The sequence below is a fragment of the Bufo bufo genome, chromosome 7, assembly GCF_905171765.1.
Source record: "Bufo bufo chromosome 7, aBufBuf1.1, whole genome shotgun sequence".
NCBI lineage: Eukaryota > Metazoa > Chordata > Amphibia > Anura > Bufonidae > Bufo > Bufo bufo.
The window spans coordinates 106,472,967-106,485,535 of NC_053395.1; the positions used below are offsets into that span (position 1 = coordinate 106,472,967).

At 41.9% G+C, this 12,569-nt stretch overlaps 1 protein-coding gene across 1 annotated transcript in view; it reads left to right on the top strand.

Annotated features, from left to right (window-relative positions):
• LOC121008604 (glutaminase kidney isoform, mitochondrial-like) overlaps positions 1 to 12,569 on the top strand; it is a 1,417,393-nt gene that overhangs the window by 361,235 nt on the left and 1,043,589 nt on the right. Inside the window, exon 6 of the mRNA XM_040441254.1 lies at positions 12,308 to 12,471. Within this exon, the coding sequence (XP_040297188.1) occupies positions 12,308 to 12,471 (164 nt within the window). The remainder of the gene's footprint in view (positions 1 to 12,307; positions 12,472 to 12,569) is intronic.

Sequence of the window (12,569 nt, forward strand, 5' to 3'; positions counted from 1 at the left end):
GTTACTATAGCGATTGGCACGTCCCCTCTGTTGCTGGTTGGATGTGGCTGAGTCACATGGTCCGTCCCCTCCTCGCGATACGAGCGTTGCGCTCCACATCATCGCGCCGCGCACCAAGCGAGCGTGAGAGCGTGGGCACGCAGTATGAGCTGGGTGGACGGGACTGACTGTCAAACTCGGCGCATGCGCATAGCGCAGATGGAGACGCCAGACACTCGCGGCCGCACTGAGCCACCAATGGTATGCAATACTATTTTAATATATTAATGGGATACGGCTGTATCCTGTTTTGCCTTAAATTGTTTTTTAACCCTTTAACCACATGCTCGAAGCACTTTTGTATATTTACACAATGATACAGGCTCTTAGATCCAATTTTGGGATAGGAGAGGATATATGTATATCTATAACACTTTCTTCTTTCACTGTATTCAATGATTTTACAGAACTATTGAATTTTTCTATGCAATTTTGTAACTAAATGGATTTATTGTAATGATTGTGATGTCATGTGACTGAGCACTTTTTTGTTCTATGTGATTTCACTAATTGTATCATGTGATTTGATTGCACTGGCTTTTGGGTATATACAGTTGTGTTCAAAATTATTCAATCCCCACTGAAATTGAGTGTTTTGGCCAGTTTGACATTGATTTTGATCATTTCAGTCATCTTGTTTACAATTAAATCAAACAGGCACTTGTAAGTCAGACAAATATAACATAACATTTATAATGAAATAACCACAAATGTCTTTTCTGTGCTCACATCATTATCAGTTTTATTCAACCCCCAAGTGACATTCAATCTTAGTACTTAGTACAACATCCTTTTCCAGTTATAACAGCTTTTAAACGTGAAGCATAGCTTGACACAAGTGTCTTGCAGCGATCTACGGGTATCTTCGCACATTTTTCATGGGCAAAAGCCTCCAGTTCAGTCACATTCTTAGGCTTGCACGCTGCAACTGCTTTCTTTAAGTCCCACCAGAGGTTCTCAATCGGATTTAAGTCTGGTGACTGCGATGGCCACTTCAAAATGTTCCAGCCTTTAATCTGAAACCATGCTCTAGTGGACTTGGAGGTATGCTTGGGATCATTGTCCTGTTGAAAGGTCCAACGTCTCCCAAGCCTCAGGTTTGTGACAGACTGCATCACATTTTCATCCAATATCTCCTGGTACTGAAGAGAATTCATGGTACCTTGCACACGCTGAAGCTTCCCTGTACCTGTAGAAGCAAAACAGCCCCAAAGCATGATTGACCCCCCACCATGCTTCACAGTAGGCAAGGTGTTCTTTTCTTCATAGGCCTTGTTCTTCCTCCTCCAAACATAGCGTTGATCCATGGGCCCAAACAGTTCTAATTTTGTTTCATCAGTCCACAGAACACTTTTGTGTTTTGTCCACATGACTTTTGGCATACTGCAGTCGACTCTTCTTATTCTTTGGAGACAGCAAGGGGGTGCGACTGGGAGTTCTGGCATGGAGGCCTTCATTACGCAGTGTGCGCCTTATTGTCTGAGCTGAAACTTCAGTACCCACATCTGACAAATCTTTTTTCAGTTCCTCAGCAGTCACACGGGGACTTTTCTCCACTTTGCGCTTCAGGTAGCGCACAGCAGTCGAAGTCAGCATCTTCTTTCTGCCACGACCAGTTAGCATTTCATCAGTGCCCTTTGCCTTGAATTTGCGAATGATGCTTCCTATGGTGTCTCTTGGTATGTTTAACATCTTTGCAATCTTCTTATAGCCATTGCCCTTCCTGTCAAGAGAAATCACCTCTTCTCTTGTCTTCCTGGACCATTCTCTTGACTTCACCATGTAAATGTCTAGAAGGAGCTGAGTATCACAGTCCTTTTAAATCTGCCTAATTGGTGCTTATTATGCTTGATTGCTGCTCCTTGACATCCACAGGTGTTTTCAATACCTGATCGAACACACTTGAATGAACCTCTGTTCTTAAGAGTGGTAGTCTTTAAGGGGTTGAATAATTGTGTCAATGAAGAAATCACAAAAAAAAACATTTAATACTGTATTACAAAAAAAAATTATGTCATTTTAGTTGCATTTGGATCTTTAAAAAGTCCTTGTAAGATTTCATTCTGAACGCAATTACAAATGTACACTAAATTCCCTAAAACCCTTTAAAGCATTGGGGGTTGAATAATTTTGAACACAATTGTATACCCTGTTATTGCACTGTTGTATAGCTTAACAAAGGCCTCATTGAGTAGGCCGAAACGTTGCTGGGAAATTAAAGTTTGGGGTCTTCACCCTTTCACGCCAATCTGGAGTGCTGCCTCGTACTTTGGGATATATATATATATGGGATTTGCTCTGGTAGACAGGTTAGCGGACGCAGTATAGAGGCAAGGAACCAGGTTGTAAATCAAACTTCAGTGTTTTATTCAAAATATAATAGTCTTGGTGCTTGTTCACACACAGCAAAAACAAAGCAATGTTCATCCTGCATCCTAGGTGTCAGTTCACACCTGGCTGAATGCTCAGCCACAGAATAGTTCACTGGCAGGCTTCCAGGCGGCCTGCACGCCTGTTTGCAGTCTTCCGCCTAGAGGACTCCACAACTTCACTGTCAGATGGAGTAAAATCCACACCACCTGATAGTGCTGACTGTTTTTATAAGCCTGCCAAGACCCGGCCTCGAACGTGGGGAATAACCACCCACCCAGCACTTTGGCTACTCCCAGTAAGAGCCGTCCCGGATCAGCTTTAACGGCCATATTAAACAGCTGAAATGTCAGACTTCAATCTGCAATAATGACACTTACCGACCATCAATGATGGCCCCTTGTTCCTTCCTACAATATATATATATATATATATATATATATATATATATACACAGAGTGTATATAAAAAGTCTACACACCCCTGTTAAAATGTCAGGTTTCTGTGATGTAAAAAAATGAGACAAAGATAAATCATTTCAGAACTTTTTCCACCTTTAATGTGACATATAAACTGTACAACTCAATTGAAAAACAAACTGAAATCTTTTAGGTAGAGGGAAGAAAAAAATATAAAAATAAAATACTATGGTTGCATAAGTGTGCACATCTTTAAACTAATACTTTGTTGAAGAACCTTTTGATTTTATTACAGCACTCCATCTTTTTGCGGATGAGTCTATCAACATGGCACATTTTGACTTGGCAGGATTTGCCCATTCTTCTTTGCAAAAACACTCCAAATCCTGTCAGATTGCTAGGGCATCTCCTGTGCACAGCCCTCTTCAGATCACCCCACAGATGTTCAATCGAATTCAGGTCTGGGCTCTGGCTGGGCCATTCCAAAACTTCAATCTTCTTCTGGTGAAGCCATTCCTTTGTTGATTTTGGATGCATGTTTTGGGTCGTTATCATGCTGAAAGATGAAGTTCCTCTTCATTTTCAGCTTTCTAGCAGAAGCCTGAAGGTTTTGTGCCAATATTGACTGGTATTTGGAACTGTTCATGATTCCCTCTAGCTTAACTAAGGCCCCAGTTCCAGCTGAAGAAAAACAGCCCCAAAGCATGATGCTACCACCACCATGCTTCACTGTGGGTATGGTGTTCTTCTGGTGATGTGCAGTGTTGTTTTTGTGCCAAACATATCTTTTGGAATTATAGCCAAAAAGTTCAACCTTGGTTTCATCAGACCATAACACCTTTCCTACATGCTTTTGGGAGACTTCAGATGTGTTTTTGCAAAATGTAGCCTGGCTTGGATGTTTTTCTTCGTAAGAAAAGGCTTTTGTCTTGCCAATCTACCCCATAGCCCAGACATGTGAAGAATACGGGAGATTGTTGTCACATGTACTACACAGCCAGTACTTGCCAGATATTCCTGCAGCTCCTTTAATGTTGCTGTAGGCCTCTTGGTAGCCTCCCAGACCAGTTTTCTTCTCGTCTTTTCATCAATTTTGGAGGGACGTCCAGTTCTTGGTAATGTCACTGTTGTGCCATATTTTCTCCACTTGATGATGACAGTCTTCACTGTGTTCCATGGTATATCTAATACTTTGGAAATCCTTTTTTACCCTTCTCCTGACTGATACCTTTTAACAATGAGATCTCTCTGATGCTTTGAAAGCTCTCTGTGGATCATGGCTTTTGCTGTGGGATGCAACTAAGAAAATTTCAGGAAAGACCAACTAGAGCAGCTGAACTTTATTTGTGGTTAATCAGAGGCACTTTAAATGATGGCAGGTGTATGCTGACTCCTATTTACCATGATTTTGAATGTGATTGCTTAATTCTGAACACAGATACGTCCCCAGGTGTATGAGGGTGTGTACACTTATGCAACCACATTATTATTATTATTATTTTTTTCCTCCACCTAAAACATTTCAGTTTGTTTTTCAATTGAGTGGCACAGTTTATAGGTCACATTAAAGGTGGAAAAAGTTCTGAAATGATTTATCTTTGTCTCTTTTTTTTTTTTTATAGCACAGAAACCTGACATATTAACATGGGTGTGTAGACTTTTTATATCCACTGTATATATTTGCAAGAGCTAACCTGACTATGCAAATGATATTTGTACTGAACTGGTGCTGTATACACTCACCTAAAGAATTATTAGGAACACCTGTTCTATTTCTCATTAATGCAATTATCTAGTCAACCAATCACATGGCAGTTGCTTCAATGCATTTAGGGGTGTGGCCCTGGTCAAGACAATCTCCTGAACTCCAAACTGAATGTCAGAATGGGAAAGAAAGGTGATTTAAGCAATTTTGAGCGTGGCATGGTTGTTGGTGCCAGACGGGCCGGTCTGAGTATTTCACAATCTGCTCAGTTACTGGGATTTTCACGCACAACCATTTCTAGGGTTTACAAAGAATGGTGTGAAAAGGGAAAAACATCCAGTATGAGGCAGTCCTGTGGGCAAAAATGCCTTGTGGATGCTAGAGGTCAGAGGAGAATGGGCCGACTGATTCAAGCTGATAGAAGAGCAACGTTGACTGAAATAACCACTATTTACAACCAAGGTATGCAGCAAAGCATTTGTGAAGCCACAACACGCACAACCTTGAGGCGGATGGGCTACAACAGCAGAAGACCCCACCGGGTACCACTAATCTCCACTACAAATAGGAAAAAGAGGCTACAATTTGCACGAGCTCACCAAAATTGGACTGTTGAAGACTGGAAAAATGTTGCCTGGTCTGATGAGTCTCAATTTCTGTTGAGACATTCAATTGGTAGAGTCCGAATTTGGCGTAAACAGAATGAGAACATGTATCCATCCTCTGATGGCTACTTCCAGCAGGATAATGCACCATGTCACAAAGCTGGAATCATTTCAAATTGGTTTCTTGAACATGACAATGAGTTCACTGTACTAAAATGGCCCCCACAGTCACCAGATCTCAACCCAATAGAGCATCTTTGGGATGTGGTGGAACGGGAGCTTCGTGGCCTGGATGTGCATCCCTCAAATCTGCATCAACTGCAAGATGCTATCCTATCAATATGGGCCAATATTTCTAAAGAATGCTATCAGCACCTTGTTGAATCAATGCCACGTAGAATTAAGGCAGTTCTGAAGGCAAAAGGGGGTCCAACACCGTATTAGTATGGTGTTCCTGATAATTCTGCACCATATTGGTTCTGGTGATGTATTTATGTAATTAAAGTGGTTCTGGTGCTATATTTGTGCCATGATTGGTTCTTGTGCTGTAATTAATGAGCTCCGTTCTGGTGCTGTATTTATGTAATGATATTGTTTCTGGTTCTGCGTTTTTCATGAGCTTGGTTCTGGTTCCATTTTTATATTTTTAGGTCGATTCTGGTGCTGTATTTATGTAATGAGCTTGGTACTGGTGCTGTATTTACATGTATGTAAAGGGGTTGTTTCTAGTCTGTATTTATGTACCATGCTTGGTTCTAGTGCAATATAAGAAAAAAGAATATGAATAAAAATGAGGTGGTGTCCATGGTGAATCAAATGAATTTTAAAATAAAAGGCAATCTATCTTGTGAAAGCTCAGGAGTTATCTTTGTCCTAGAACGTCTTTGCAAATGTCCTATACAGGCGAACAGAGGTACTCCCCTGTGTAACTTTGATGTTAGCCAGTGGCAGCTCATCCGTGACACCTACCGTTTGCTCAGGACCTTTGAGGAGGCTACTTTGTCAGTCGCCAGGACTACTGGATGAACAACGTCATTCCACTGATTCATGTCCTGGAACAGATGCTGCTAAATCTGGCTGGCCATGGTACAGGAGATGTGGCGACTACATCTCATGGCCACATGAGCCTTGTGGGGGCTGAACTAGAGGAGGAGCAGGAGGATATTTGAGCACAAGCAATGCGTAGAGAAATAGGTGGTTTTTCTACACAGTTGACAGGAGCAGCCAGAGGAGCCGGTCGATGAAGAAGACGAGGCAGATGACCCAGACACACCATGGCAGTATGTAGTGGAAATGGAGGCAGGGAGTCCCTCCGAGTCACTTGCGCAAATGGCTCGATGTTTGCTCAGTTGCTTACGAAGTGACAGCCGAATTGTCACCATTCTGCAAAGGGATCTCCACCATGTTAGACCCTCACTACTGGTCCAAAATTTGGGCCTTTTTTCCACCCGCTGAGAGGGAGGATAAACTCGACTAATATTGAGACATCGTACTGTATGAAGTCGGTTGGCAGGTCTGACCGGGGGGGGGCGCATCTGTACTCATGTTCCATTGCCATGGCTGCGGGGGAGGGGAAGGAGCAGTACCAGCTCCATCAGCAACAACTTAAGTCTAGAGTCGCTGATGAGCAGTTTTCTTCACCCGCCTACTGAAGAAACTACTCTCCAGCAGCAGCAGGTAGACATAGAGCAGAACCTGAACCAGCAGGTGGTGGCATACTTCGACTGCACCCTACCACCCCACATCAAAGATCCCCTGGACTACTAGGCACCCAAACTCGATTTGTGGCTGAAACTGGCTAAGTTTTCCTTGGACAAGCTTTCCTGCCCTACCAGCACTGAGGCACCAGAGCGGGTGTTTAGTGCGGTGGGGGCCATATTTACCCCAAGGAGAACTCGTCTGTCCACCCAAAATGTGGAGAAACTGACCTTTGTGAGGATGAATTGGGTGTGGATCAGCCAGGATTTCCACTCACCAATGCCTGATGCATCAGACTAGATCGTCTATGGTGCCACACGTAAACTTTGTCAAAAAAGACCTGTTTCTTCTGGCTACCTGCTTCAGCTACTATTCTGATGCTGCCACACACCTGCTGCCAGGTGCTCCTACTGCCACCCACCATCTTCAGCTGATACTGGTATTGCCCCCCTCTTCCCCACTCTGTCACAGGGCCACTCTGTGATCTCCTCATGCTGCTGCCACCTCACCACTAGGTCACTGGGCCACTCTGTGGTCTCCTCATGCTGCTTCCACCTCACCACTCTGTGGTCTCCTCATGCTGCTGCCACCTCACCACTCTGTGGTCTCCTTATGCTGCTGCTACCTCAACACTATGTAACTGGGCCACTCTGTGGTCTCCTCATGCTGCTGACACCTCACCTCTATGTTAATGGCCCCTCTGTGGTCTCCTCATGCTGCTGCCACCTCACCACGATGTCATTGGGTCACTCTGTGCATTCCTTTAAAATTGCCCTTATTGTTTTACTGTTTCTACTAAACTATGACGCTATTTAAAAATTCTCAGTGTTAGAGCAGGATTATGAATGTTTTCCTAGCTAGTTGTAGTCTGTTGCCGCTGTTATTATCTTTCACAGCGGCACTGAGTGGTTTTAAACACTGTAGCTGTCCAGCCCTGTGCACTTAGGCTGGCTATTCTTTATTCCACTGTCATTCCTATTTGCTTTCTTTTTCTACCTAGGTATTCTGCTCGCCACTGATCCTAAAATCACACACAGACAGACACCCTGCTACCCAACATGTTTAGCTGGAGACAGGGGATAATAAAGGTATATGTGTTGGGGGTGGGGACCAGCAAATTTTTAGGCTGGTGGGAGGACCAATATGTATTACAACTGAAGTATACAGGAAATCTACAGCTACAAATGGCTTCCTACACTGGGAGAGCTTCCACCCACCATCACTAAAAATAGGGATTCCGATAGGACAGTATTTGAGAGCGAAAAGAAACTGTACAGATAACAGGCCTTTGAAAGAGAAGGCAGACTATTGTACAGTAGATTTGTGTCTAGAGGATACCCCAAAATGGTACTCCATAGAGCATATAGTAGAGCTAAAAATACAGATACAGTCTACTGGACCCTCAATCGTCATTGGCATGTCCTGCGAGCGGAAAATAATTTAAGAGAAGTGATTTCGGTGAATCCAACAATCACTTATAGAAGGGGAAAAAAATCTTAAAAAGAGATGCTGGTACATAGTCACTTTTGCCCCCAGAAAAAAAATCACACAAACCCGGTTGGTGACAAAAGAATCGTATCCATGTGGAAATTGCAGTTTTTGCAAATATATCTGCCCCTTAAATTTTTTTTTAAATTCTTCTAAGTCTGCGTGCATGCGCGAACTCCCCGCACCAGTTGAGAGTCGGGGACAAAGTCCAATGACATGCGCACTGCGGACAAGAATTCTTCTAAGTCCGCACGCATGCGCGAACTCCCCGCACCAAGGTGGGCATACGCAAACTCCCCGCACCAAGGTGAGAGTCGGGGTGAGTAAAGTTACGTGTTGCTGCCAGGCGGCGCATGTAGATAGGACTGACCAGTGGCGGAGCAGGTCTATGAGACATCGGAATATGACTGGAGTAACAACCAGCGTGGTATGCTGGATAATCAATGACGTCATATACCTACCTTTTAAAAGCTGGTCCCCGCCCCCAGGACATATACCTGTATTATCCCCTGAAGATGCTGGTTCTCCAGCGAAACATGTTTGGTAGCAGGGTGTCTGTGTGTGATTTTAGGATCAGTGGCGAGCAGGATACCTAGGTAGAAAAAGAAAGCAAATAGGAAGGAGAGTGGAATAAAGTGTAGCCAGCCTAAGTGCACTGGGCTGGACAGCTACAGTGTTTTAAACCACTCAGTGCCGCTGTGAACGATAATAACATTCATGTGTCATCTCTGTTTTGGATCCCCTCCTGTTTTGTTTTTTTTTGCCTTAGCAATACTGATGGATTACTGACCATGTGAAGGCGGAAGCTCAACAGACAGGATCGATTTTTTTGGGTTATTGTTCTGACTGATCAGAGGAAGGGCAAAATAATCTGTGACATCAACACAAACTTACTGCTGACACCCTCTCCACTCTGTCAGGGGTCTCTACTTGTATAAGCGTTTAATAGAACAGGTTCTGTAGAAATCTATGTGGAATTAGTGAATCAGTGTAAAAGGAGTGCGCTCTTTCACGCTACAGTAGGATCTTTGGCCTCTGTGATTTTGTTCTGGTCAAGTTACCAGTTCGATTGATGTACTGCTCCAAATTGTGTACGTACACAGAGAGATCAAACTGAGACACACAGCTGAGAGTCAAAATAGGATCTCTGCTTTATTGTCAGTTACAGCAGATTATAAGTTGACAGGAAATGTAGAACAGGAAAATGCTTGGGAGGCAGTATGTGTTTACTATATGCTATAAGCTATGTATTTTCTGTCAAATCTATGTGCGAGAGCAGGTTCCCCCCCCCCCTTTCTAGATGGGTGAAGCCGTTATTTTCTGTTTCTTTGAAGCTGCTTGCTTGAGGCCTATAATAAAGCAGAAAGAAAGATTTTTGTTATAGGCGTTGGCTGGGTGCCTGGCCGCCATTTTAACTAAAACATAATTTTCAACAAGCAAGTATCCATTTTATCTCAATAGTCCATAAAATCTGCACGGTTCTTTATACCTGGTCAGTTTACCTGTAAGGCTGAGTTCACGCTTGAGTTATTTGGTCAGTTTTGGCTCCATAACTGCCCAAATAAGTGAAGTGTGCAGTGATTCTAAGAGTGACGCCTGTCATCTGCGTGTCATACTGACTTACAGTATTGTCAGCACCATATGGGTTTTGGAGGGCAGATTTTGCAGGAATGGTCTTTAGGCACCATGTTGCATTTGAAGAAACCCTGAGGTATCCCCACAGTGAAAACTCCCATAAAGTTACATTTTGTAAACTACATTAACCAAGGAATTTTTAAGGGGTGTAGTGAGCACTTGACCCTACAGCAGTTTCATAGAATTTATAATACTTGGCTGTGAAAATGAAAAATTTTATTTATTTATTTATTTATTTATTTTTCAGACAAGAAAATGGTGTGTTATGCCCAAACTTTCTTTTTCACAAAGGATAGCAGGAGACTATCCTGCCACAATTTGCTACCCATTTTCTCCTGAATACAGTAATATCCCAACTGTGGTCATAAACTGCTATTTGGGGATGATACGCCAGGGCGCAGAAGCTGTTGATGGGGTACATCCTGTGATATTTTTATAGATCCTGTTACGGATGCAACAATACCAAATATGTGTATTTTTATTTATTTTTTTATGTTTACGTTTTACACAATAAACCTTTTAGAAAAGAAATCGTGTTTTTGTGTTGCCATGTTCTCAGAGCCATATTTTTTAAAAATTTTCTGGCTATAGTTTTGTGTGAGGGCTTGTTTTTTGCTGGATGAGGTGGTGTTTTTATGGCTACCATTTTGGGGTACATTTGACGTTTTAATTAAGGTTTTTGGGGAGGTGAGGTGACTGAAAACAGCTGTTTTGGCGTAATTTTTATTTACTTTTCTTATGCCGTTCACCTGATGGGGTAGATTATGTGATTTGTTTATAGAGCCGGTCGTTATGGACTTTGCGATACCAAATATGTGTCTTATTTTTCAATTTTTTCCCCCAAATTTTTTTTTACACTTTTTTTTTATAAAATACTTTATTATAATTTTTTTTTATTTATTTTACACTTTGTGTCCTCCATAAGGTTTTACCGGAGAAATATTGCCACCAGAATGTCTGTACAGCCTAACACGATACTGTACAGCCTTAGTGCAGAGCTGATCGAGGTCTGCGGAATACCTGCACTCTCCCGACCCCAGTGGTCACATGACCGGAGCGACACATCGCTTCCTTGCTGTATACACAGCACTCATTCAATGCTGTGTATAAAGCGATCTAGAAGGCAGGTACAACCGTGAACGGTCCTTGCTTTCTCTTTGGGGTGCCCTGCTGTCACTTACAGTGGGCCCCCCTGCTCATCAGCTGCTTGATTAGCGTGCAGCTGCGTTCTCTGAATGGACGTTCTAAAACGTCCATTCAGAGATAAACCCGACCGCCGGTCGGGAAGTGGTTAAGAAACCAATTATTTTCTAATGAGCGCAAATGGAAAAACTTGAAAATTAGTCTGGTCAAGGAGAAGTGTAAAACCTCCAATTGTCAAGTGGATTAACTTTTTTTTATTTTGGTAGATAAATAATTTCCTATATAATAAAGGTAAAACTAAATGAATGATCCAGACAGCCAACTTGATTGTGTTTCTAAAACATTTTCATATCTTAAACTCTTGATATATATACACACCTATTATTAGCATTAAAAACTGATTCAAGTAGTGTTTCAAAATGTTCATTGAAAAAATTTGAGAATGAATAAGCTTACACAGGCTAAGTGAATAAATATATTTACTAAGTGTCATTAAATATAAGGTAAAACAGACAATTCACATACAGAATAGTAAAAAGTAAATAGTCCTCACTATGCAATATAGGGTAATGTATGTGTGTAACATAGTTTACAACTTTTAGCCTTTCCTGCAATGTGCAGCACATATGTCTCTAAGATAACGTCTCTGAAATGTGGCCTTAGCTCACTGGTGGATGGGTATATTCTAACTGTCCCTAACCCACTACGTTACAAGAAATACTTTATTACACAGAATATTAAAGATAATGTAAAAGAGGCAGAATAAAAGGGGACAGAACCAACCAGTACTTCAAAATACCCTTACAACACAGGTAGTTAAATGGAACCTGTCATGTTGAACATGGTGTCAAGCATGTTATAGAGCAAAAAGTGCTGAGCAGATTGACATACTGTTTTGTGGGAAAAGATCTAGTAGAATGTGAAATGTATTCATTTAAATTACTGTTCATTCTGAGCTTTGAAGTCAAGGAAGCCATCCTAACAGTGAGTAACAACCTTCCCTCTATGAGATAATAGTCTATCAAGCATAGAACCTACTCCTTGACTTCTAAGCTTATAATGAGCAGACAGGTGACAGCTGGTAACAGGTTCCCGTTCATGGCAAGACCACAGTAACCTCCATATATTTTTAGCACATGCACAGCATGCATCAAATACCTAGTACTATATTGTTTATTTTTACATTGTATTTTCCCCTTTCCTAGGCATTCTGTTGGGGATACCAAAGTGCCATTTTGCCTGCAGTCATGCGTCAAGCCGCTGAAGTATGCAATTGCTGTTAATGATCTCAGCACAGAGTATGTGCATAGATATGTCGGGAAAGAACCTAGTGGTTTAAGGTTCAATAAGCTGTTTTTGAATGAAGATGGTAAGTTAAACTATTTTATATGAATAAAATACTGAACCGTGTTTGTAAAGTGTTGTGTTTGTAAGACTTAAGGAGGTATTCCCATTTGGGACATTTAT